The sequence below is a fragment of the Lissotriton vulgaris genome, chromosome 10, assembly GCF_964263255.1.
Source record: "Lissotriton vulgaris chromosome 10, aLisVul1.2, whole genome shotgun sequence".
In the NCBI taxonomy this organism is placed as follows: domain Eukaryota; kingdom Metazoa; phylum Chordata; class Amphibia; order Caudata; family Salamandridae; genus Lissotriton; species Lissotriton vulgaris.
In genome coordinates, this window is record NC_141698.1 from 1,126,108,876 (window position 1) to 1,126,136,869 (window position 27,994).

At 49.6% G+C, this 27,994-nt stretch overlaps 2 protein-coding genes across 2 annotated transcripts in view; both read left to right on the forward strand.

The window, feature by feature from the left end:
• LOC147689434 (exocyst complex component 1-like) overlaps positions 1-27,994 on the forward strand; it is a 1,248,358-nt gene that overhangs the window by 121,872 nt on the left and 1,098,492 nt on the right. The window lies entirely within an intron of this gene.
• The window catches only part of LOC147689435 (uncharacterized), a 32,092-nt gene that overhangs the window by 2,344 nt on the left and 1,754 nt on the right, over positions 1-27,994 (forward strand). Inside the window, exon 2 of the mRNA XM_086942302.1 lies at positions 27,855-27,989. Within this exon, the coding sequence (XP_086798428.1) occupies positions 27,855-27,989 (135 nt within the window). The remainder of the gene's footprint in view (positions 1-27,854; positions 27,990-27,994) is intronic.

Genomic DNA, 27,994 nt, shown 5'->3' on the forward strand with positions numbered 1-27,994 from the left:
AGTGGAAAATTCTAGTGACGATATCACACTGGCTGATATAGGTGCACTTTTTAGGTCCTTGTTGAGTTCCCTTGAAGCTCGCTTGCTTAAGATCGAAGCTAGGTTGGTCAACATAGAAAAATCCACTGTCCAACTAGCAGACTCAGTGAAACTCGAATCGAAAGGAGCTAAGGGGGCCACAGATCCAAAGTGCACAAAAGGAAGTGAGTCCATCACAACTCTAAACAAAAAGGTCTTGGCTATAGCCACTCAGGACCCACAACCCAAATTAATTCAAAATAAGACCCCCCAATCTCTGCCTAACCCTAACTCAAATACCGCCCCTCTAAGACCCAGCAGTCTTCGATTCCAAATCCCACTATTGTTCCCCCACCCAAAGACCCTGCTACAATCCTGACCACACTACAGACTGAATTAACTCTTTCGGGGAAGAAACCCAACATTCCCCGTAAAACCAAACCTGTGAATTTGCCACCAGAGGCGTCCCCTTATACTGTGATCTTGGCAGGGGTCCCTGAACTAAAACCTACGCACAAGAATCAATCCCCTCTCTTAAAAATAAAGTAATTAGCTGGCTGTCTATAAACAGACCGCTCCCACAAGGCATAACTAGTGACATTATCATGGTTAGGCGGGCCCCGTGGGTGGGATACTCTAGAAAATCAATCAGAGGAGACTGTGTTTTGGTTACTTTTAGAGAGCCAAACACAGCCTCCTACATTTCCACATGGCCTTCTGATGACCAAGGTAGTAATATCCAAGTCCTCCCGCTCTCGTTTTTCTATCCTTCGAACTTATATAATTTGGAGGATCAGAGATGGGGGCAACACCAGGAAATGATGGACGACTGGGGGAGCTGTCGTAGGGAGAGAAGGGATCCACACTATCAGAGGGGCAGAGTCCCTGATCACTTCTTACCATATGGGGAGGAGGTAGGATGGTAGCACAAAGTTGGGAAGAGGGGGGGAGGGGGGGAATTAGGAGAGGAGTTCCGGGGCCCCACAGAATGCACTACCCAGCCCACTTTCCAACTTACAACAGATATAGCAGTCTCGAAATGGTTGATTGACAATTTAACCCACAGGGGAGAGAGTCCTTTCCACCTACTTGGATAGGGAATAGCACATCCCTAGAACGACCGCAACCCACAGGGGCACAAAGTGAACTAACATCTCACCATGTACCAGAGCCTTCCCCAGTGGACATCCGAGACTAATCCCAACAATGGCTCGGTCCAGGGGCAATTGTCCACTCTCCCGATGGTCAACCATGAGACCAACGGTTCCAATGCCCCAAATACAGGGTCACCTCCTACCAAACCACCATCTATGACCATGATTTCATGGAATGTTGCTGGGTTGGCCAATAAAATTGATAATCTGGAGTGGGTTTCCTTTATTAATTCAAAGAGTGTATGCCTCTTCCAGGAGACCTGGGCTCGAGAAGAACTCATACCTCAAGGTTATGCAGTATTCTCTAAACCAGCTAAGTGGGGGGGACGGGGCAGACCATCAGGAGGGTTGGCAACTTGGGTAGCTTCAGATCTGGGCTGCCAGGCCAGTTGTATGGCGACAGATTCTGATGATATCTTAGCTGTCCTCCTAGAGTGGCCAAACTCTACGAAATTGGTGGTAGTAAATGTGTATTCGAGACCTGTACCCACGTCACAAGAATCCACCACTATAGAGGAGCTCTCGGCTTTCCTAGTTGGTATCCCAGGGGAACTCCACTACATAGTGGGTTCTGATTTAAACTCACACTTTGAGCCATTACCAGGCCTTCGCGATGGATCCTCCTTTGAAGAAGATTCACGATGGCTAGTCCCGGGCACGGTGACGCCCCCACCTAGAGCTTGGACTCCCCTCGCCCTGCAGATAACTGCCCTTACTTTAAACCAAGGTTTAAGGGCCTGCAATGGGCGCTGTAAATCAGACATGCCCAGTAAACACACCTATAACAAATCTGGCAGCGAATCGCGACTAGACTATATTCTTGTTAAATTACCGCTGTGGTCACAAATCATTTACTTTAAGGTTACTGAGAGATGGGATAGTGACCACAATGCCCTAGAGCTTCAATATGTTATACCAGGCAAAGAGGATATAGCCCCCGGTCCTAGTAATAATAAGTCAGGCCTGCTCTTGGAAAATAATCGGAGAAGAGTAAGGTGGGAGAAACTGGCTACTAGTAGCGATAAGCTACCAAAATTGTATGCCAGAATTACCCCACTCTTAGAGAGCGCATTCTCCATTGGGGTGAAAACAGGAGAAGAGGATAACAGAGAAAAGCTGGGCCAGATTCATGTAGATTTAATTAGTACCTTGGAGCTGGACCTTTTTTCAAAACAAGGGGAAAAAGCCGGCCCAACAACTAAGAGAACGTGGTACAATGCTACATGCAGGGCCGCCAAAACTAAATTGCTATTTGCAATAAAGGCGCGTAAAGGCAGGGAAGAAATTCAATCCTGAAGAAGGGCCTATAGGAAACTCCTGGTGAATGCCAGGGCTGAGTGGGACCAACAATATTGGGAGGAACTAGCAAGATCACTTCCCATCAGAGATTCTAGTAAATTCTGGCGTATAGTGGCCAATGGAACGGAGGATCTATCCACGGCTATCGAGCCTAATATAGCTCCTAGCATATGGCAGAACCACTTCCAGTCACTGTACTCAATAGAGGAGGGGGCTCTGAATATTTCACCCAACATGATAGTACCAGACTCCAAAGGGGAACCATTTACAGAAAAAGAGGTGAGGGTGGCCATAGCTGGGTTATCAACAGGGAAAGCCCCAGGCCTTGATGGGGTACCCGGTGACCTATTTAAGCAAGAACCAGGGATATGGGCCCCCTATCTCATGCTGATATTTAATGCTGTCTTGGGGGGGGGGGTGGAGGTCCCAGATACTTGGCTGGGGGCAGAGGTGGTTCCTATCTTTAAAAAGGGATCTCCTCTGCTACCATCCAATTATCGCCCAATCAGTCTTATCGACGTATCCCAAAAGCTTTTTGGGAGACTGATCTTGGATAGGTTACAGAACTGGATGGAGGAGATGGATATCTTGACTCCCTACCAGGCGGGATTTAGGCAAGGGGTGTCCACAACTGACCAAATCTTTAGGCTGAATCTATTATACTGGAAAACAGCATTAATCGAGGGCGGCACCTTGTACACAGTGTTTGTGGACTTGCGTGCCGCCTTCGATTTGGTTCCAAGAGCAAAATTATGGCAGGTTATGGAGGAGATGAATGTACCCGGAGATCTTTTGGCAATCCTTATGAGACTACACCACAACAACTACGCGCGCGTCAGGTGCGGTAGAGGTGGCAAATTAACCGGAAGGTTCCCCGTTCGCAGAGGGGTAAGGCAGGGTTGTGTGCTTGCACCGACCCTGTTCTGCCTCTTTGTGAACGGGGTAATCGCTCGTCTGGACAGGATTCCCAACATTGATGCCCCAAAATTGACTGGCAGCAGGGTGCCTGCAATTATGTTTGCAGATGACACCCTGCTGCTGTCTAAATCCCCGATGGGCATACAACGATTCTTGAACGGTTTTCTGGAGTTCTGCACAGAAAGGGGACTCGAATTCAACCCTCAGAAAACCAAATTCATGATTCTCAACCCCAAACCCCTCAACCGCCCACCCCCCACCCTAGGTACAGTCCAACTGGAACGGATCCACACAATCGAATACCTGGGGATTACGCTTAACGAAAATCTAACGTGGTCAGCCCACCAGTTAAAAGCAAATATCAAACTGGCACAGTTGGCGGGTGGTATTATGAGAGTAGCGAATAAATCACCCTATCGGCCACCCAGCCCCGTTATCCAAATCTACAAGGCACAGGCCCGGGGGGGGGGGGTGTCATTTATGGGGGCGAACTGTGGGGTCACATCCCATCACCAAAACTACTGACAACTGAGAATAAGTTCCTGAGGCAGATTACCGCTCTTCCGTTGAGTACTCCAATTCTCCCTTTAAGGTTGGATTTGGGCCTCCGGCCCATAACGGAGGAGCTGGGGCTCAAACCCCTAGCATTCTGGAGACACCTATGGAGCAGCCTAGATCTCTGTACTTACAGAGCGGAGCTACAGGAATTCCTACCGTTGCCGAATGCCACAAGAACACCTTGGCTAAACTACATTAAGAGAACTTCTGAGGTAATTGGACTTCCTGAACTTTGGTTAGATCCAGTAAATACAAGTAATAGGACCTCCAGAAAGGCACTATCGAGAGCCTATTACGACCAAATGCTCTTACAATCTGTTGATGGCATCCGAGATGGATCTCTAACCAACCAGTTCATGAAAATCAAAGACTCTTACCAATTGGAAAGTGTCCCAGATGCCATGACTCCGGTAATAACTAGGAAACTATTCCTTCAATGGAGATATGGGACCCTCCCCTTGGCATCTTTTACAGCAACATGGTCTTCCCTCTCCCCTACAGAAAATTGTCCCGCATGTGCCTATATAAAGGAGAATGATGTACATGTGATTTTTTTCTGCCGAGCCTATGAGAGGAGTAGGAAATACTGGCTCGTTCCTTTACTCAAAAACATGGGATTCAGAACTTTTTTACCCGCCTATAGAGTTTTAAAGACAGACTTGGCCCCTACTATCGTATTTGCACTATCTAAATTTTTAACTTCAATGTGGTATGCCCGTAACCGCTACATTAGGAGACTTGGCGATTTAGTATAGATTTGATTTCCGGCATACCTCAATCAATATTAATTAACTTTGATCACTACTGTTATTTAATGCGTTCTTAAATTGTAAATGAATTATTTTATGATGTATGTATATCTTTTATGATCATGTGACCGAAATAAAGATTTTTCGAACTCGAACTCGAAATGGTATAAGGAGATCGATAGAAGAAATGAAGATGCCCAGAGGCTGTAGGATCGCTGGGGCTACACTACCCTAACCTTAGGTAAAGAGCAGGAGGCCCTCGGGACGCGTGTGCAGAGTGTGAACTCACACGCGAGATGCGGTACAAAGTAAATGGGCACGAATAAGTTACAAAATAGATAAATACGGACAGGTCCGACTGGTTACGACTAAAACTACAGGATACCTGGACACTAGGAGAGTCAATCTACCTATGAGCACCGAAATGCTCTCGTTACCTCACCCACGGGCTGCGGGTGCATAGGTGTGAAAGTGTGTCGGGTTTCCGCGTTGAAGTCAATGGAGCCTTGAAGAAAGATGCTGCAGGCAACCAGGAGGCAGATGTCCGGAGTGATCCAAGGGTGGATCAAGGAAGATGGAGACCTGAAAGCAGAGGGGACAATGTTCACAGTCACTAGCCAGTGACCGGAGTGGAACCAGGAAGGAACCAGATGCTGTCGTCGCAATCAGGTGAAGAGTGGACGCTTGACTCTGCAGCCACGTGGACCAGGAGGTGTCTTCGATGACCAGGATGGAGGCACGAGCTGTCCTTCGCAGGCTCTCGCTGTCGGCGGTGTCTGTTCCAGATTCAGAGTCAACAGGCCTTGGCAAAGGCAACCCACGCGGTGAGTGAAGATGGCGTCTGGTGTGGACAGGAGGGTCCGGGGTGCTTCTCCTTTGCAAGGAAGCAAGGGCCAGTCTGGAGCAACCAGACCAGTGGTGTGGATTTCAAGGATCGTCGGCTAGGAGGCCAGTAGCCAGACGGCAAGTGACCAGACAACGCGTTCAGCAGCAACCAAGCAAAAGGGCCCCACGCAGATCTCGTGGATGCTGGAGGGCTGGTCTTCGGTGCAGGAGCTGCTCGGGGCTGGGGCTTCTCAATCCCCAAAGCACTTTCTCGAGGATACCTCTGAAGTCGTGCTGGAAGCGAAGTGCAGTTTCTCCAAGATGGCCGGTCCCACGTGTCTCGTCGCACCCACGGATCTCAGCTGTGCTGCAGATGTAGGTAGAGGTCGGAGAGGTCTGGAGGTCCGGGTCTCGTCAGGCTGTGAAGTCTGGTTCTACCAGGAAGGATAACAAAGTGAACGGCTAGGACGCTTGATGGTGCCTGCTTGTGCATGGTGGTCACTCCTTGGCCACAAGGGAGATTTTCTTCAGTCTTCTGTGGAGCAGAACGTCGAAGTCCAGAGTTTCGTCTTGTAGATTCAATTCAGGATAATCTAATTTGGAATGGGACCAGCTCCTAACTTTATTCTCCTAAAGGGGGCTGTACTGTGACTAGGTCCCTCCCATGGGTGGGACCAGGAAGGGGGGTGGTTACACCCCCTATCCTTTGTCCGGTTTCATGCCAGAGCTGGGGCTGGAGTACCCCAGCAACTGGTTTGAACCCGGGTATGCACAGGGACACCTTGCGTGCCCCAGGCATGTCTCATTCCTTTCAGCCTGACCTACCTCAATACACAAAATCCTGTCTGGGGTGGTGCTAGCACCTCCCAAGGCAGGAAACCCTTTGTCCAGGCCTCCCTCGCTGGAAGGACTCCCTGCAGCAGGAGGTCAGACTCGTGTCTGTGGTGGCAGCATCCATTTTGTGATGCTGAGGCTCTGTTTAACTTTAACCGGGGTTCTCAGTTACATACATGTCGTGTCCCTCTAAAAGGGTGGAATGCTACCCCCGTCGCCAGAACTGGCGAGGGGGTAGTATTCCAATTCGTATGACACCTTACTCGACATGTTTTGATAATGCTATGCCAAAGGTAGCAATAACCGCGAGGATTATAATGCACTTAAGAGTATATGGTATAGCGTTATCATGGAACAGCTATAAGGACTTGGTTCCGAAAGCTGCAGACAGGCTCAGCTCTTGCTAAAGCACCATCTCGCATAATTTCAAGCACTCTGCCTTCAGGATTGATAAGGCCTGCCATAGGAGTGACTTATAGGAGTATATGTGTCCATTTTGGGGTTAGATATAGGTATACTATATCTACAGCAAAGGGTGATTACACCACCTTGCCCCAGCTGTGTTACCAGCCAGTTGTATCTGTTTACATGGCCAGCCAGGGGTGGCACAATACATGCTGCAGCCCCTGGTAGGCCTTGGGTGCACTTATGCCCTGGGTACCTATGGTACACTGTACAAGGACTTACAAGAGTGACCCAATACCAATTGGTAAATGCACCTAAAGTACATGGATGTCAATTTAGAGAGAGAACAGCTAGGCTGTGGGTCTGATTAGCAGGCCCACAGCCAGGGAAAGTCGTAAACCATTAAAGCAAAAAGCACAAATCTGGGGTGACCATAGGATTGCAGACCCTACTCTCCTACGTAACCCCCCCCCCAAACTTAGGGACATTAAACTAACCTTGACCAGGTGAGACTTCCTGTTCTAAGTGGAAATACCTGGAGAGCCCATCTGCATTGCCATGGTCAGTACCAGGTCTGTGTTCCACTGTAAAGTCCATCCCCTATAGAGAAATGGACCACCTAAGAAGTTTGGGGTTTTCACCCTTCATTTGATTTAGCCACAAGATGGGCTTATGGTCTGTCTGAATCTTGAAGTGAGTTCCAAACAAGTATGGCCTCAACTTCTTCAGGGCCTAAACCACAGCAACGGAATCCGCTCTTTGGCGGTCACAGAATACATCCGTAGAAGGTTGGATGTAGGTGATTCTGCGGCCTTAGTCCTATTGCATCTAAGTGCCGCATTTGATACGGTGTCTCATGAGATTCTTCTTCAACGTCTCTGGATGGTCGGCATTAAGGATGTTAAGGATGTTGCCCTGGAATGGATCCAGTCCTTCCTGGCTGGGCGGTCGTTCCAAGTATCTGGGCCGCCCTTCCATTCTCAGGAACATGCCCTGGGTCGGGGGGTTCCTCAAGGTTCCATCTTGAGCCCACTTCTATTTAATCTGTATGTGGGACCCTTGGTGGAGGTGGCCAGAGGCAAGGGGTTGTCCCTGGTGTCGTATGCAGACGCCACGCCGACTGGTGATCGCTTTCTCCAAAAAAATGCTGTACCAACCTGGAGAATTTTAAGGAGGATTTATCGATTATCTCGGACTGGCCTTCAATTAATTGCCAGTAAGTCCGAGATTCTATTGTATGGGAAGGACCAGGGACTCTGGTCAGAGCAATGGTGGCCTGATCATCTGAAACCTGCGCCGTTGCCGAGGGAGACTGTAAAGAACCTGGGTGTTTGGTTCGACACCGGACTAACATTCGATAAGCAAACAAGAGCCTTAGCCGCAGTCTGCTTTTGGCTTTTGAGGGGATTGAGGCCCTTGATTGGTTTCTTCCCTCCCAGAGTACGCCAGACCATCCTGCAGGCTTCCATTCTTGCAAGGCTTGACTACGGCAACGCCTTATATCTAGGTGCCAATAAAGCTAGCATCAAGCGCCTGCAGAGGGTCCAGAATGCTGCAGCACGTATGTTAGTGGCACTCCCAAGATCTCACTCAGTGGCCCAGGTCCTCTTGAAGCTGCACTGGCTGCCAATCGAAGCCCGCATTCAGTTTAAGGTGCTATGTACTGTGCACAAAATTCTGCGGCTCCAAGCCCCTATTGGGTTATTAGGTCTACTGAAGCCATATCTGCCTAGACGTGCTCTGCGCTCGGCTAATCAAGGTCTGGTCTGTGTCCCTCGAGTTAATAAAGCGAGGGCAGGGGGTTGCTCGTTTGCTCTCTTGGCGGCCAAACTGTGGAACTCTCTTCCAGCAAGCATCCGAGCCATCCCTAACCTTCTGACATTTCGGAAATCCTTAAAAACTTGGCTGTTCCCCACTATTTGATATTTGTCGCTTGCTGTGTCTCACTGTCTCTTGTCTGGTTTCTGGCTGCGCTGGGACGCCTCTTTGCTGAGGCAGCCATGCGCATTACAAATCCTTAAATAAATAAATAAATACATAAATTGTTAGTTGCATAAGATAAATAAGCAGCAACTATAACTTCTATATAATATTGAAAAAGCTTCCAATTACAGCCCTGGTGACACCACAACAATGTTGCTGGTCCTGAGTTTCAAAAAGAGAAGGGAAATCCAGAGAGACATGACTCTTTAAAGGACTCCCCTTCACCTACAATGCTCACCTGGCATGACGTCACGCCATAACTTCTCCACAAGTGTGAAGTGAGCAGTGTGAGCAGCGCCCATCGATATGCCTGCTGTCACTGCAGAAAAAACAAACCACCTGTGCCAGGGCGCAAGACAGAGCCCGATAGAGACCCGTTTCGAGGCCTCCTTTAAGAAACTGTCTGTAATTAGCACTGGTGAGACCCATGTGAGAAGTTGGCCTGATATGCAGTCCTCACTATTCTAGTGATCACTATGTATCAGTCCAAACAACCCTTATTGATGATTGGTTGTAAGTCAACCTTATAGACCAGCTATCCTAGTAGCATGGACAAGAGCAGTCTTTAGGCTAAACTCTAGAGGGCGTGTTAAGCCAGCTGTTATACCATCACATATCCCCCTTGAACACCAAGTGAAAGGACACCACACAAGTTGTTATGAAAATAAAAGGATATTTATTTATAACACAACAGCACTGGACTCTTTATGAGGACAGGGCACTAAGCACAATACAAAACTCTTAAAGAAATTCTGAAAGTCACACAATTTACACAAATGCCCGAAGGGCACGAAAAACCATATACTATGGAAGTGGAATGCGAAATTACTTGCAGGTAAGTACTACTCTCAGAGACTTTAGAAACGCTAGGCCTACAATGCTGAACCCTTAGATTAGAAGCAGGAGGCCTAGGGACGTCGTGTGCAGAGTGGGAAGTCTCACGCGTAATGCGGGACAAAGTCTATGGATACTAGTAAATGCAAAAGTTAGTGTTCTCGGGCGAACCCGACTAGGTAGGTCAAAAACGAAAGTGGATCTAGACACTTAGAGAGTGGATCTACGCTGGAGCACCGTGGTACTCGGTTTACCTAGCCCAGGGGCTGCGGCTGCATAGGGTTCAAGTGTCGTCGGGAATCCTCGTTGACGAACCAGGAGCCTGAAGTGGAAGTTGCTGGCAGGCGACCAGTGAAGATGTTCCGGGCTGATCTAGGGACGGATCAGTGAAGAAGAGTACCTGTAAGCAGAGGGGACCAAGTTCTGAATCACTAGCCAGTGATTAGGTGGGCACCAGGATGGCACCGGACGAGGTCACTCAGCCAGGCGAAGAGGTGACACTGGATTCTGCTGCTGCACGGACCAGGGGCGCTGATGTCGACCAGGCTGGAGGTCTGCGAGCTGTCCCACTTCGGATGTCTGCTGCTGGCGATGCTGGATCCGGTGAAGGAGGCAACAAGCCTTGGCTACGGCAAGCCCACGTGGTGACACAAAATGGCGTCTTGAGTGGACCAGGAGGGTCCGAGGAAGGTCCCCTTCAGGAGGAGACTGGGGCCAGTCGAGAGGAGCTAGACCAGCGGTGAAACAAACGTAGGACGTCGTCTGGAGGGTCACTAGCCAACGGGCGAGTGACCGGACAACGTGGCAAGCGACACAGAAGCAAAAGGGCCCCACGCAGATCTGGAGGATGCTGGGGGGCTGGTCTTCGGTGCTCGTGCTGCTTGGGGTTGGGGCTTCTCTTACCCCAGTGCACCCACTCGAGGGTCCCTCGGTGGTCGTGCTAGGTCAGTGTCGTGCTGGTTCTGATGGTCGCCGGGTCCTCTGGTCTCGTCGCACCTACGGTTCTCAGCTGTGCTGTAGAGGCAGGTTGAGGTCAGAGAGGGCAGGGAGTCCGGGTCTCGTCGTGCTGGTCAGTCTGGTTCCTGAGGAAGGACGTCGTAGCAAACCGCAAGATACTTAGTTGGTGCCTGCTGCTGCAGGGTGACTACTCCTTAGTCACAAGGGAGAAATCTTGAGAAGAAGTCTTGAGTTCCTTTCGTAGAAAGTAGTTTCAGGATTCAAAGATGATCTAATTTGGAAGGGGTCCCGCTCCTATCTTTATACTAGAAAAAGGGGCTGGCACGCGACTAGGTCCTGCCCATGGGTGGGACCAGGAAGGGGGGTGGTTACACCCCTCTCCCATGCCGGACTTTCCCCAGCTCAGGGGCTGGTGTGCCCCTGGAACTGGTTCTAGCCAGCAGATGCATAGTGAGCACCGGGGTGCCACTTGCAGTCACCTTCCTCTAAAGCCCTGCCTACCCAGGATACACAAAACCCTGTCTGGGATGGTGCTAGCACCGCCCCTAACAGGAAACCCTTTGTCCAAGCCTCCCTCGCTGGAAGGACTCCCAGCAGCAGGAGGTCAGACTTGTGTCTGTGGTGGCAGCATCCATTTTGTGATGCTGAGGCTTGAGTTAACTTTAACCGGGGTTCACAGTTACATACATGTCGTGTCCCTCTAGAAGGGTGGAATGCTAACCCCGTCGCCAGAATTGGCGAGGGGTTAGTATTCCAATTCGTATGACACCCTACTCGACATGTTTTGATAAAGCGATACCAGAGTTGGCATATAACCGTGAGGATTATAATGCACTTAAGAGTATATGGTATGCGTTATCATGGAACAGCTATTAGGACTTGGTTCCGCAAGCTGCAAACGGGCTCAGCTCATGCCAGAGCACCATCTCACATGATTCCAAGCACTCTGCCTTCTCGATTGTCAAGGCCTGCCATAGGAGTGACTGATAGGAATCTATGTGTCCATTTTAGGGTTAGATATAGGTATACTATATCTAAAGTAAGGGGTGATTACACCACCTTGCCCCAGCTGTCGTGCAGCCAGTTGTGTCAGATTTAGATGGCCAGCCAGGGGTGGCATAATACATGCTGCAGCCCCTGGTAGGCCCTGGGTACACCTATGCCCCGAGTTACAGGGTCTGATAAGGTGGCCCAGTACCAATTGGTAAATGCACCTACGGTACACGTGTCAATTTAGTGAGAGAACAACAAGGCTGTGGGTCTGATTAGCAGGCCCACTGCCAGAGAAGTCGTAAACCAGTGAAGCAAAAAGCAAAAATCTGGGGTGATCATAGGATTGCAGACCCTACTCTCCTACATGCCCCCCCCCCCCCCCAAACTTTGGGACAATAAACTAACCTTGACCAGGTGAGTCTTCTTGCTCTAAGTGGAAATACCTGGAGAGCCCATCTGCATTGCCATGATCAGTGCCAGGTCTATGCTCCACTGTAAAATGCATCCCCTGTAGGGAAATGGACCACCTAAGCAGTTTGGGGTTTTCACCCTTCATCTGATTTAGCCACAAGAGGGGCTTATGGTCGGTCTGAATCTTGAAATGAGTGCCAAACAAGTATGGCCTCAGTTTCATCAGGGCCCAAACCACAGCAAAGGCCTCCCTCTCAATAGCTGACCAATTTTTCTCTCTGGGGGTCAGCCTTCTGCTTATAAAAGCAATGGGCTGGTCATGACCATCAAAATTCAGCTGAGATAGAACAGCTCCAACACCCAACTCAGAAGCATCTGTTTGGACAATGAATGGTTTGGAGTAGTCTGGACTCTTTAGGATAGGTGCTGTGCACATGGCCTGCTTTAGGTCATCGAATGCTTTTTGACAGCCTGCTGTCCACTGAACTTTCTTTGGCATCTTTTTACTTGTCAGTTCATTAAGTGGAGTCACAATTGATCCATAATTTCTGACAAATTTCCTGTAATAACCAGTCAGGCCCAAGAAAGCTCGAACCTGAGTCTGGGTGGTTGGAGGAGCCCAATCCTTGATGGATTGTATCTTGCTCTCCAGTGGCTGAACCTGGCCTCCACCTACAAGGTGGCCCAGGTATACAACCTGTGTCTGCCCTATCTGGCACTTTGTGGCCTTGATAGTGAGACCTGCTGCTTGCAGTGCCTCTAACACTTTCCTCAGGTGGACCAGGTGATCCTCCCAGGTGGAACTAAAGACAGCTATATCATCTAGTGGAGAAGTGTGGCTCAATGCTTAGAGCCGCAGACCTTGATGCAGAACGCTGGCCAGGGACCAGGGTTCGATTCCCGCCTTGGCGGGTTCGGGCTTAAATTCCTCTGACTGGATATTCTCGCCTCAGTGCCGAATCTAAGCATGGGTCCCACGCTGCAACTCTGGGCAATAGCTTGCTTAGTCTCCACAAAGGCCCCCTGATACACAAGGGATGCCTGGTTTCACCATGGGATGCCCAGGAGTGGACACCCCACAAGGAAAAGCCAGGAGGGGTTCCCTTGTGGTAGGAGTACAAGCACCGGGATGCCTCCGGGTCACTGTTCGCGCTATACAAATACGCCACATTTACATTTACATTTACATCTAGATATGCTGCACAGAAGTCATCCAGCCCAGTGAGAACTTGATTCACCAGCCTTTGGAAGGTGGCAGGTGCATTTTTCAGACCAAAGGGCATTACCACAAATTGATAATGTCCACCAGGGGTTGAAAATGCTGTCTTGGGCTTGGCATCCTCAGCTAACCTGATTTGCCAATACCCAGCTGTCAGGTCAAATGTGCTTAAGTAGTTGGCAGAAGCCAATCTATCTATAAGTTCATCTGCCCTTGGTATTGGGTGGGCATCAGTCTTAGTGACTGCATTGAGGCCTCTGTAGTCTACGCAAAACCTCATCTCTTTCTTACCACCCTGGGTGTGAGGCTTTGGCACTAGAACTACTGGACTAGCCCAAGGGCTATCTGAGGGCTCAATGACTCCCAGCTCCAACATTTTCTGCACTTCTGTTTTAATGCAGTCTCTAACATGATCAGGCTGCCTGTAGATTTTACTCTTGACTGGCAGGCTGTCACCAGTGTCAACCTCATGGGTACACCAATTGGTTTGGCTGGGTGTCAGAGAGAACATATGTCTGAAGGATTGAAGAACTTGTTTGCAATCCTTCTGTTGATGGTCAGAGAGGCTGCCACAAAAGACAACACCATCTACTGAGCCATCATCAGGATTCTGAGTGAGCAGGTCTGGGAGAGGGTCACTCTCCTCCTCCTGTCCCTCATCTGTGGCCATGAGCAAGCTCATGGCCTTCCTTTCAACATATGCTTTGAACCTGTTCACATGGAGCACCCTGTGGGGGCTCCTGGGAGTTCCAAGGTCCACCAGGTAGGTGACCTCTCCCTTTTGCTCAAGGATTGTGTTGGGCCCAGACCATTTGTCTTTGAGTGCTGCTGGGGCCACTGGCTCCAACACCCACACCTTCTGTCCAGGCTTGTACAAAGTCAGGACAGCCTTTTGGTCATGCCAAGCTTTTTGGAGTTCTTGGCTTGCCTCAAGGTTTTTAGAAGCCTTTTCCATATACTCAGCCATCCTGGAGCGGAGACCAAGTACATAGTCCACTATGTTGGTTGCAGGGTTTTTGAGAGGTCTCTCCCATCCTTCCTTCACCAAACATAGGGGTCCTCTTACAGGATGCCCATTCAGAAGTTCAAAAGGTCTGAAGCCAACCCCCTTCTGTGGGACCTCTCTGTAAGCAAACAAAAGGCAGGATATCAGGACATCCCATCTACACCTGAGCTTTTCAGGTAGTCCATGAATCATCCCTTTTAGGGTCCTGTTGAACCTTTCAACAAGCCTATTGCATTGTGGATAATAGGGTGTAGTGAACTTGTAGTTGACACCACATTCCTTCCACATAGCAGTCAGATATCCTGACATGAAGTTTGCACCTCTGTCAGAGACAACCTCCTTAGGGAAGCCCACTCTGGAGAACACTCCAACTAGGGCTCTTGCCACAACAGGTGCTGTAGTGGTCCTAAGGGGAATAGCTTCAGGATACCTGGTGGCATGGTCCACCACCACCAGTATAAACATGTGCCCTGATGCTGTCTGGGGTTCCATTGGACCAACAATGTCAATCCCCACTCTTTCAAAGGGCACCCCCACCACAGGCATTGGTATAAGGGGGGCCTTTGTTGTGCCACCTGACTTACCACTGGCTTGGCAAGTGACACAGGAGCGACAAAACTCCTTGGTATCTTCATTCATGTGAGGCCAGTGAAAGTGTGAGACAATTCTGTCCCAAGTCTTATTCTGGCCTAAGTGTCCTGCCAGGGGAATCTCATGGGCCAAGGTGAGAAGGAAACCTCTCAGAGACAAGGGGATGACCAGCCTCCTGGTTGCACCAGAGTACAGGAGTCCATCTTCCCAGTATACCTTGTGGGCACCTGTGGCGTTCCCTGCAGCCTCAGCAGCAGCCTGCTGTCTGAGGGGTTCAAGGGAAGGGCAGTCTAACTGTGCCTTCCCCAGGTCTTCTCTGGAGGGTCCCCCTGAACCCAGAAACTCAACCTGATCAGGTTCCAGTTCTTTAGGCTCAGTTTCCCTCAGCTCTTTGAGGTCAGCCTCCTCTGAGACTTGATCCACAACCTGGGGCAAGGGGGAAGGCAATGCCTTAACCCTACTGCTCTTCTTCTTGGAAGGTGTCTGGTCCATTGTTCCAGGATCCAGCACCTGTTCAGTGGGGCATCTTCTGGCCTGTGACCTAGTTACAGCAAGCACATGTGCTGGCAAACCTAACATTTTCATGTGAGTCCTCTGCTCCACTTCTGACCATAGGGATGACTCCAAATCATTGCCCAACAAACATTCAACTGGGAGGTCTGAACTAACAACAACCTTCTTTTGGCCACTTACCCCTCCCCAGGAGAAATCAACAATTGCCATACTATGGTGGGTAGTGACATTGCTGGCATTGGTCACTAGGTACTCTGGACCTAGCATGATCTGTCCAGGGTCCACAAAGTTAGGTGTCACCATTGTGACACTGGCACAAGTGTCCCTGTAGGCCTGAGCCATCTTGCCATTGATAAAAGGTGTCTGTCTGTATTTGCCCAAAGTATTGGGACTGGCATCAGGGGATATATCCACATCCCCTGTACAGACAAGGACAACCTGAGTGAGTGTGCCAACTAAGTTGTCATACCCCTCAGAACCCAATGTTAACCCAACTAATCCCTTGGGAGGTGCACTACCACTGCTGACTGTACTAGGGGGTGCAGGTGCCTTAGGGGCTGCAGTGGCAGGAGTTTGCCCTCCTTTCTTAGTGCACTCACTAAACCAGTGAGTTTTACTTTTACAGTACTGGCACCACCTTTTAGACTGGCCTTCTTGAGTCTTCTTCTTCTGGGAAGCCTGACCCCCACCCTCTTTGGTTTGTTGGGGGCCTGTCGAAGACTTCTGGTCATTTTGTTCACCTTTGGTATTATTACCCTTCTGGTCTGCTTTCTTCTGACCACCCTGGTTCTGGCCCTGGTTCTGCTTAACCCTTGTTCTGACCCATCTGTCTGCCTTCTTTCCCAATTCTTGGGGAGAGGTCAGATCTGAGTCAACAAGGTGCTGATGCAACAACTGGTTCTGACAATTGTTTAAAATCTGTTCCCTCATGACCAGATTGTACAATCCTGTATAATCAGTAACCTTACTGCCCAGCAACCAGCCCTCCAAAGCCTTAGTGGCACAATCCACAAAATCAGACCAATCCTGAGACTGAGTTTTCTGGGTATCCCTGAACAGCAACCTATACTGCTCAGTGGTTGGGCCAAACCCATCTATCAGTGTACTTTTCAGGACTTGGTAATTGTTAGCATCCTCAGCTCTAGTAGTGTGGAGCTTATCTCTACCTTTGCCTTCAAAGGAGAGCCACAAGACAGCTGCCCACTGACTCTGGGGGACGCACTGGACAGTGCAGGCCCTCTCCAAAGCAGTTATTCATTTGTGGATATCATCCCCTTGTTTAAAGGGGGGCACTATCTTACTCAGGTGTCTAGTGTCTAAACTCCTGTTTTTTTCTCTTGGGAGAATGCTGCCACCTGTGGGATCTAGCCCACTTAACTTTTGCTCTCTAGCAAAGGCAAGCCTCTCTTTGGCCAGGGCAAGTTCTTCCCTTTCAATCCTCAGATTGGCTTCCCTAATCTTTGCTTCATGCTCTCTCCTCTTAGGGGATGACATCCCTCTATGAGAAGAGGTCTGAGAGCCATTGGTTCGAATGGATCTGTTAGATCCTCTGGATAGAGTCCTAACTCATCCATTCCCAATGTTAAGTCCGCCTGAGAGGGGCCCTGGGGGTCCCCCAAGTCCATTCTCATGCCTACTTAAGTTGGTCCTGGTGAGTCTACTGACTTCTACCTGACCCTTGTCTGCCTCATCCTCTGACAACTCCTGATCCTCCTCCTCACCTTCACTCACTGTTCCATTGTTTTGAAGGTCAGGGTCCCCAAGGGTTCCCTCTAAGGGGGGCATATTCCCATCTGGATGAGAAGGATCTGTGTTGGCAGTTCTCCTGGCATCATAAGTCTATAAGAGACCAATCAGAAAGGGAATGGTACGGTTAGAACCCTGTTTTAGCTTCCTGGAGGTACAGATTTGTCTCATCTCCTGGAAGCTGAGAGCAGCATATCGTGAAGTGACCTGTGGAGGGTCCACTGACACAAGGGGGGCTTCTGAGTTCCCTCCTTTGTCCGACATGCTTCTAGTGTGGTGCAAGTGATGCACCTACCTACACTGTTTGTTTGCCTACTGATCCCTTGCTAAGAGTTGTAGTCAGGGTGTGCTAGGCCCTGTTGAACTACAACAGCTGGTTCAGTAGAACTCAGAGTATTCTAAGCTAAGTTATATGTACCTGGGTACTTATGTGATCTTTCACAATGATATTCTTAGGATACGTGTGGTAAAACAACAGCAAGCTCAAATCCCAACCGCTGCTCACCAATGTGAGAAGTTGACCTGATATGCAGTGCTCACTATTCTAGTGATCACTATGTATCAGTCCAAACAACCCTTATTGATGATTGGTTGTAAGTCATCCTTATAGACCAGCTATCCTAGTAGCATGGACAAGAGCAGTCTTTAGGCTAAACTCTAGAGGGCGTGTTAAGCCAGCTGTTATACCATCACATATACCCCTTGAACACCAAGTGAAAGGACACCACACAAGTTGTTTTGAAAATAAAAGGATATTTATTTATAACACAACAGCCCTGGACTCTTTATGAGGACAGGGCGCTAAGCACAATACAAAACTCTTAAAGAAATTCTGAAAGTCGCACAATTTACACAAATGCCCGAGGGGCACGAAAAACCATATACTATGGAAGTGGAATGCGAAATTACTAGCAGGTAAGTACTACTCTCAGAGACTTTAGAAACGCTAGGCCTACAATGCTGAACCCTTAGATTAGAAGCAGGAGGCCTAGGGACATCGTGTGCAGAGTGGGAACTCTCACGCGTAATGCAGGACAAAGTCTATGGATACTAGTAAATGCAAAAGTTAGTATTCTCGGGCGAACCCGACTATGTAGGTCAAAAACGAAAGTGGATCTAGACACTTAGAGAGTGGATCTACGCTGGAGCACCGTGGTACTCCGTTTACCTAGTCCAGGGGCTGCGGCTGCATAGGGTTCAAGTGTCGTCGGGAATCCTCGTTGACGAACCAGGAGCCTGAAGTGGAAGTTGCTGGCAGGCGACCAGTGAAGATGTTCCGGGCTGATCCAGGGACGGATCAGTGAAGAAGAGTACCTGTAAGCAGAGGGGGCCAAGTTCTGAATCACTAGCCAGTGATTAGATGGGCACCAGGATGGCACCGGACGAGGTCACTCAGCCAGGCGAAGAGGTGACACTGGATTCTGTTGCTGCACGGACCAGGGGCGCTGATGTCGACCAGGCTGGAGGTCTGCGAGCTGTCCCACGTCGGATGTCTGCTGCTGGCGATGCTGGATCCGGTGAAGGAAGCAACAAGCCTTGGCTATGGCAAGCCCACGTGGCGACACAAAATGGCGTCTTGAGTGGACCAGGAGGGTCCGAGGAAGGTCCCCTTCAGGAGGAGACTGGGGCCAGTCGAGAGGAGCTAGACCAGCGGTGAAACAAACGTAGGACGTCGTCTGGAGGGTCACTAGCCAACGGGCGAGTGACCGGACAACGTGGCAAGCGACACAGAAGCAAAAGGGCCCCACGCAGATCTGGAGGATGCTGGGGGGCTGGTCTTCGGTGCTCGTGCTGCTTGGGGTTGGGGCTTCTCTTACCACAGTGCACCCACTCAAGGGTTCCTCGGTGGTCGTGCTAGGTCAGTGTCGTGCTGGTTCTGATGGTCGCCGGGTCCTCTGGTCTCGTCGCACCTACGGTTCTCAGCTGTGCTGTAGAGGCAGGTTGAGGTCAGAGAGGGCAGGGAGTCCGGGTCTCGTCGTGCTGGTCAGTCTGGTTCCGGAGGAAGGACGTCGTAGCAAACCGCAAGATGTTATGTTATGTTATGTTATGTTAAGGTAGGCTTGTAAAGCGCACTGTCACCGAGGGTTTCCTGACGCTGATCTGATGCTGAGGGGGCATACAGAGTTTGATAGAGGGGACAGCCAGGAGGTGGAGGTGAGAAGATCTGAGGTTACGTGAAGGGCAGTAGGGACTGATAAGGGATTTCAGGAAGGCAGGGCAGGGACCGGTTAAAGATTTGAAGGTGAGGCAGCCGATCTTGAAGGCTGCCCTCGAAATGACAGGAAGCCAATGCAATTTGGTGAGGAGAGGTTTGGCGGATTGCCATTTCGGGATCCCGAAGGCCAGTCTCGCCGCTTGGTTCTGAACAATTTGTAGTCTGAGGAGAAAGGATTTAGGCAGACCGTGATAGATAGAGTTCAAGAAATCCAAGCGGGAGAGGACAAGAGACATGATGACTTGGATCAGGGCTTGGGGAGTCAGGAGATAGGCCACCTTCCTGATCCTGCGCAGCTGATACATGCAGGAAGAGACCACCATCCCTATCTGGGGCTTGAGCGATAGCTCGGAGTCGATAGTGACCCCGAGGCTTTTCACCGAGGCCACAGGGGTGGGGGCGGGGGGCCAAGCTCTGCCGGCCAGAAGTGCGGGCCCCAGTGGGTAGAGCTCTTGCCCGGGAGAAGGAGCTCCGTCTTCCCGGGGTTTAATTTAAGTTGGTTCTGACTCATCCACTGGAGGATGTGGGACATAACCGCCTGGAAATTAGAGATAGCAGAAGAAGAGTTGAGAGGAAAGATGAGTTGCAGGTCGTCAGCGTAGTTGAAGACGGTGACGTCCCACTGCCTCAGAGAAAAGAGAAGAGGTCGGAGGTACAGATTGAAGAGAAGAGGGGATAAGGAGGAGCCCTGGGGGACCCGCAGAGTGAGCGCTCCCTAGGTGCCCTAAAGGTGCCCAAGCTGAGTGTCCGAGACCTCCCGGTCAGAAAGGATTCGACCCATGCCAGCCCCAGGCCCTGGATGCCGGCCTGCTCGACACGGTTGAGAAGGATGTTATGGTCCACCGTATCGAAGGCGGACGACAGATCTAGAAGTACCAGGGCCTGGGGGGTACCCTTGTCAGCGCCGTCTCTCAGAGCGTCCAACACGGCCAAGATCACTGCCTCCGTGGAGTGGCCGGGTCTAAAACCGGCCTGGTTGGCCTCGAGAAAGTTGGAGCTCTCGATGAACTGTGAGAGACAGGCGGTGACGTGAGCTTCCAGGATTTTAGAGAGATAGGGCAGGAGGGAGATAGGTCGATAGTTCGCCAGGACTGCGGGGTCGGCTCCGGGTTTCTTCAGTAGAGGCACCAGGACAGCCTCCTTAAAAGAGCTGGACACCGTGCCAGAAGAGAGAGAAGAATTCAGCAGAGGGAGGATGCAGTCAGGTAAAGTAAGGCAGATGTCCCGTAGTATGGATGGTGGACAGCAGTCGTCCGGTGAGCCAGACTTGACACGAACGGCCAGTGTGGCCAGGGATGCAGGATCTAGAGAGGGGAAGTGTGTGAGGGGGAGAGCATTATGAGGGGGGCAGACAGAATCAGTGCCAGGGAGGGTGACCGGGATAGTGTCCTTAATCATAACAATTTTCTGTAAAAAAAACGCGCTGAGCGCATTGCATGATTCCTGCGTAGGAGCCTGGGTCGGGAGCGTCCTGGAGTCAGAAGTGAATTCGTCGAGAACTTTAAAAATCTCCTTCGATTTACAGGGGGCTGATAGGATTCTTTCGGAGGCATATGCTTTTTTGGCCGCAGTGATGGCTTTTTTGTATTTGTTGCGAGCGGCCACATAAATGTCTCTGCTTGACGGACAGTAATCTCTCCTCCACTTGCGCTCCAGTTGGCGAAGTTCCAGATGTTGTGTTTTAAGTTGGGAGTCAAACCATTTATGGGAGTTGCTGTGTCGACGCGGGGGAACTTGGTTAAGGGGGCAAAGATATCGCTAGCTGACGTGAGCCAGTGAGAGATGTTACCGTCTAGCTCATTGGTGCAGATATCGTTAGGGAGGAAGGGACGGGTCTGTGACAGGTGAGAGAGCAATTTAGAAGAGTCAGCGGCCCTCCACTTGCGGGCGGCACCGCCCTCCCGCGGGGGGATCCTGATATGACCAACGACAGAGATTGTAGTCTCAATCAGGGAATGGTCGGACCACACACAAGGTGTGATCAGCGGGCAAGAGGATTTCACCCCATGGACCCAGATGTGGTCGAGAATATGACCACCACTGTGGGTGGGAGATTTGACAAGTTGAGTGAAATTTAAGCTTGAGAGGGCTTCGAATAGTTCAGTGGCGTGAGGTCCGGCATCCTTATGTTGGAACCAGTAGTTAAAATCGCCAAAAATGGCGAGGCGGGGGGAGGAGGTGGTGAGATTGACAAGCTGTTCGGTGAAGGATGAGGGGAAGGAGGGCATAGGGTGAGGGGGGCGGTAAAGTATTATAAAAGTGACTGCGCCCACCTCAGTCCCGAGGCTAAGAACCAAGTTATCCACTTCAGGGAGAGTCATGGAAGCGGTGGCTATGATTTTTAAATTCTTGCGTATTACCGCTGTGACCCCCACCCGGAGCGGCCCCCAGGGCGATTAGTGTTCAGCAGATAGTAATCTGGGGGTAAAGCCGCCAGGATGTCAGGGAGGGAATCGTCGGTGAGCCAGGTCTCTGATAGTAAAAGAACGTCAGTCCTCTCAGCCGTAAGTAAGAGGAGGATGTCAGTTTGATGTCTGACAAGAGAGCGGGTGTTTAGGTATAGTAAACGAATGTGTGACTCAATAGGGGCTGGTAGAGTAGGTGGCGAATCCGGCCCCAGATGAGAAGGGATGTTCCCCGCGATTCCAAGTGAGGAAATGCGAGCCCTGATAGCAGGCGGTAGAGGACTTGAGAAGGATTATAGGCTCATAAGGGCAGAGGAGGTGTAAGAGATTGCAGAGACAGCATCCCTGGCCCCTGGGCCCGTCCGGCCGCGGACGGGCGCAGACGGGCTGGACTTAGGCGCGACTTCGGCGCGAAGACGGCGCGCCTGCTGCGCCCGTCCGCTGCGCTCCCTGGGAGGGGGACCCATTTTATAGAGCCGAGGGCGGGAGGGGCCGAGCGCTAGTCCGCTCGCCTGCACCCTCACCCAAGATGGAGGCACACTAGGTCACGACCCAGGCAGAGCCAATCTCGTCTGCACTGGGCGGGCCAGGAGGTGGAGCAGAGAGGTCCCGCACTGGAGTGCAGCGCGGCCAGGGAGGGTCCCAGCGCGCACTATGCAGCGAGGAGGGGGCAAGCGGGATAATTAAAATAAGTCGGATCCAATGTCAGCAGCTCCGGGACCTGCACAACAAAAGGGGGTTAAAAGCAGGCAGAAATACGGCAGGTAAGCGCGACTAAGCTGCCGGCTGTGTCAATGCGGCGCCAATTTTAAAAATGATAGCGTGCCCTGGTCCTGCTAGCGCCTAAGACACCCACTAGCATCTAATCCCTTAGTTGGTGCCTGCTGCTGCAGGGTGACTACTCCTTAGTCACAAGGGAGAAATCTTGAGAAGAAGTCTTGAGTTCCTTTCGTAGAAAGTAGTTTCAGGATTGTAGAGTCGGGCACAAAACTGGACAAAGGACATGGGAGTATCCTCCCCACTGTCAAGCCCCTCCTGTGGGATGAACCGCTGAATCGTCCCAACCCTTTACTTAGGGTACTTAAGGGCTTACCTATGAGTTTTTCCTTATATTCATCATGGGATAAATCCGGAACCATTTCATCTTTAACCGTCTGGGCACTTTGGACTTCCCTGGACTTTGCTTTGGAAACCAAGACTGCAACAGGGAAGTCTCCTGCTGCTTCTGGTCTCGACGTCCTTATTTTATTTATTTATTTATTTATTTATTTCATTTGCATAGCGCAACAGCTACCCAACAAAGGGTTTCCCGGCGCTAAAGATCCAGTGACAGGTTTCGGGGCAAGGCATTTCAGTATTTTATTTATTTATTTCATCTGTATAGCGCAACAGCTACCCTTGCACTCTTATGTGCCTGTGCTCCATACAGGTTCTTAAACAGGCCTGTGGACATCCAAGACACCCAAAGGAATCTCCCTTGAAGTGAAGGAGTCACTTTCCTGCATCTGCAGGGACTGCAACAAAGCTGACCGGTCTGCTGTTCCTGATGGCATGGCTTGGCAGTTCGAGGTGGACTGTTCCCATGAGGCTCAGGGTCAGATTGATTTGCATATGGCCATGTCTGCATTGGGGTGGCAGAGTGGCTAAAGAACGGTGATGGATTAAACCCAGATCTGTTGACTGGGTATGTGTTTGATTGGTTCAGATGCTCCGTCCATCACTACCCCCTTTTGTACCACTTACATAAGTGAGCACCATATACCAAGCTCGCCTCCTACACCGAGGACCACACAAGTTGGTCGGATGGAGAAGCCGGGATTGATTCCAAGTTTTCTGATTTAACATTGTGCAATCCAGCAACTAGATGTACATGCTTTGCTTCCCCTACACCTACCCTAAACACATTTCTCACCCGACCTACACCTTGCTGGCATCAGTGCGGGCCTCAGTCACTTCATAGACCATACTTTGTGGCCCTTAGAGAAATGTTTGTAAGAACCCACTGTGTTTGAAAAGGGATAATAGATGTGCAGGTACTCTATACCACGAGTATCTACTTGTATCTGAGAGGTGCCGGTACTCTCCAATTAAAAGTATTACATTTCTCTTGTGAAGTGCCAGTACTTTCCTTCTCAAAATAAAAAAGTGTTGGTACTAAGCATGGGCGAATTTTTCGAATCTGGCGTTCGCGAATTTGCAAACTCGCAATCCGCAAAATCCGCGAATTTGCGGATTTTTTTTTTGTGTTCGCAAGGGTTTCTGCCAGTTCGCGAGGGTTTGGTACTAGTTCGCAATTGCGAACTTACTTGTCGGCTCGCAACGGTCGCGACTATGTTGTTTCTACGTCTGGTTCATCATCACAGCCTCCCAGCACCCTCTGTTTCACCACTGCCACCCTCTCTTTCACCCATGCCACTCTCTGTTACATCAATGCCACCCTCTGGTTCATCATCACTGTAGATTATGGGGGGGAAAAGCAAGCACACCTGCCCTGCTTCAACTGACATGAATTAATTTGGGGTTAGTTTATTAATGTGTCACTGTTTTAAAATTCCAGGTCTGGCACCTGCTTCCTTATCAGTAATTTGCTTTCTGTTGCAGTGCAATTTTTTTTTCCAGGACCTTTGTGGCCTACTTCTAGCTATTCTATGAGCCTGCTGTGAGGGTCAGAGCAGGGTCATACAATTGTTGCAACTAGCAACTGAACTCTGGAGGGGCCCCAGTCAGGAAGCACTACAGTGAATTGTTACTAATGATGAGTTTGAACTCTTGCACCTGCCGAGTGCTTTCAGTTTTGCAAAACTCGTTTTTCTGCAATTTTGCGGGATTCGCGGGGCGCGAACACGCGCGAGATAGGATTCGGAAGCCGCGAATTCGTGCGAATATGCTATGTCTTTTTTTGCGGCGTGTTAGTTCGCAAGGTTTTGTGCGTTTTCGCGAGCCGCTTGTAGCGCAAGGCGCAAAGTTACCCTCGCGGTCGTTCAAGGGCGCGGCCATCTTGTTTGCATGACGTATTTCCGTTTCCGGGCGCGAAGTGTGATCTCGCAAAGTGTGCGGCTCGCCAATACAATTTCGCGAGTGTTCGCGAGGAACATCTCGATCGAACTTACCCGCGCGGTTGTGAACGGGCGCCGCCATCTTGTTTCTCATTCATTGCTATGGTTCTGGGCATGCTTCTTGTATCCTCTCTAAATCTGTGCCATCCTTTGCTTGTTTGAAGTTTTTTTTTATCTATTTTACTTATTATCTATCCCTCTATTTTTCTAGCCCTATATTTTTGTGTTTACTGCTACTTTTTGTTAATTTTAAACTACTTTTTTAAACTCTTTTCTTTTCTTCTCTTCCCTATTTTCTTTTCTTTATTCCTTTCCGCCCAGACCATGGTGAAGGGAGCCGGGAAGCATCCCGAGAAGGGGAAGGGTCCCGCACCCCGTGCCCGGCTCCCGTGCAGGCGTTTGAGGGGGGAGACAGTCGCACCCCGGGAGATTTTCAGCCCGGAGGAGGTGGGCGCACTAGTGTTCTATGTACAGCGCCACCTCCCCAGGACCATAATGGCAGGCGGCAAGATCGGAGGCGGGTACGGGATGCGGGATCGCCGAAAGCAGTCGGATAAGGTGTGCCGGGCCATGTACCACCGCTCTCGGGTCCGGCGCACCCACAACCAGGCCACCCACCGCTGGACGGATGTCCTGACCCGTGAATGAGATCTGCTCGACCTGCTTGGCCTCGAGATCCCCGGGCTTGGTGAGTAGTAGTAGTAGCTATTTCTTTACTACTCTGTTTTCTCCAGCTGTGTTATTATATTGCAATTTTATTTTTTTTACCAAGAGCAATAATGCTGCTCATTACATTGTAGGTATATTATATTTCAAAATCTTCTGTGCATTTCAGGTGCACTGCTCTCCTTCTCAGTAGTGTTGCTACTATGCTTATTTGTTTCCGATTTTGTGTTCATTTCATTGGCCTGTGAAATTATGTATGAGTGTAGTTTAAAGAACTGCGTAATGCTACACACTAAGGTTCAGATGTTTAATTACCGGCGCATCCCTGCAAAGTAGCACGGATGCGCCAGTAATTGTGTGCCACGCCACTATCACCCATGGTGCGCCGTATTTACAATGCGGCGCACCATGGGCCCAAAACGTCACCAAAGCGTTACGCATCTGTGTCGTAAGGGCGGCGCATTGCTGGAGTTGCGTCGCAACGATGGCGCAGCTCCATCAATGCTCTGGGGTGCCCTATCTCCCCAAAGCTATGTCAAGCCGTACGTCTGCTTCAAGCAGGCGCAGGGTTTGAGTCACGCATCATTGTCGTTAAAGTGAGTGATTGAAATCTTGTAGATTTCCCTCAGCCACTTTTAGGATGCGTTCCTGTGCAGGAACGCCCTCCCTCTGCGCCAGAACGCCCCCTGATGGCGCAGGGCTTTACAACATGATGCATCTCCCATATGCGTCACGTTGTTAATATACGCCGCACCATTGCGCCTCTTTTGTGCTGCCGCTGTGTCACAAAAGTCATGCAACAATGGAGCAAAAGAGCCGCAAGGGGCTTCTAAATCAGCCCCTACAGACTCAAGTCCAGTCCTTCCTTTCTACACATGGCGATAAGAAGAAATAGTGGTGGTGGATTGATAGTTTGAGTATTTTAATGACTGGTTAATGTAGTAGGAAACTTTAGTGTTGTCGCTGATCTGCAATCACGGTGGACTTTGGCTGTCACTTCGCGTACTGTGGACTGCTGCCTGCCAATCCTAGGCAATCCTTTTTTGTACTTTGTGTAGTGAGTTACATAAGAAGTTTACAATTTGACGGTCCGCAAATCAAGCAATACTAATAATGTAGTAGACCACATGAGATTGGTCAATAATATATCCCGTTGAATAGTTGTCTATTTGCTATTTCGCCAAAATATTATGTTAGTTCTTTTGAAATGTTTGATTTGGTTGACAAATATCATCCATGTTTTCTGTTTTTCTTTCTTTCATGTTGTACATCAGCTTCCCCCTGGGGCAAGAGGAGGACACAGGAGAAGGAGGAGGAGGAGGGTGCTGTTGAGGATGCAGGCCAGGATCGGGCAGGCGAGGGCTCCTTTGCTAGCCCCAGTAAGTTTCAATTTTAATATAGAGTACCTATTTTTTCCCAGTGTTCCTCATTCGATTTTTTCTAAATCGTCTTTGATATTCTTGTAGACTGGATCTAAATTCTTATCCTGCCTCGACTATGACTCCGTGTGGTATTACTAGATTCTTCTTATTAGTCTGTCTGTGTAGCTAACTAAGATTGCACATTTGGCAATTCCATTGGACTCCCATTCTAGTCAGTAATAGCTCTATGCACAGAGTGCAGTCCTCTGGGATTGTCCATAATGGCTTTTCAAGTCTTCTAAATGTTTATGCTTTGACAATTGCCAACAATAAAAAGGTGAATGACCACCAAGAAAGAATAAGATACTACTTTACTTTTGGTTTGGATAGAAGGACAATCTATTCTACTACTGTTGCAGGGACAAATCTGCACAAACAGAACTATGGACACTAAATAATGCATTGCTTAGCTTATCAATTATAATAGGTGCTGTTAGACTTTCCACATACCTCAGTGATAACAGACTTTGTAGTTGAACCCCCAATCTCCTTACTGACTTGATAGTGTGGCAGAGTCATTTAGCTCCCAAAGTCACCGATGATTATGATTATTCCCCAATGATGTCAGAGGCACGGACTCATGCTTGCAAAAATTGCAAAACCTTTAGCTCATCCACTCTAGTCTGGAGGACCAAAAACCACAGAGTCTATTTAAGTTTAAAAGCTTTATTAAAAGTAAACACATTTATTAAAATCAAGTTTGTCATAAAAGTAAACGTTTAACTGAAAATGGAAAAGTGCTTAGTGCTGATGATTAATTGGACACATTTCTTGTGGTCGAGCCGAGCTCTCACCTGGTTTGAACTTGATCCTGCTCGTGTTCTTACAAGTCAAGCTTCTGTCTGTTAGGAGAAAAAGTGGTGCGTGTTAAAAATAAAAAGCAAGCATTCATCAGTTGTGCCAAAAAGTGCAGCAAGACAACAGCCTTCCCTGGAAAAAGGGACATTTTTACTTTAGAGTAGACAGTCACAAATTATTACATTGTATACTGTTTTTTTCAAATTTCTTTCTTCCTCCTAGACCAAATATTATATAGTAGTGAGTGGTGTATTCTAACATTATTAAATGTACTTTGTAGGTGGAACATCTGGAGGCGGGGCCAGCGCGGAGGTGGTGGCGGCATTGGACGAGGAGGACAACTCTGGGGAGGAGGCGGTGCAAGTGCCGGACAAGGACATGCCTGTTAGGGATAACACGGTGGTGGCGGGCAGAGGTAAG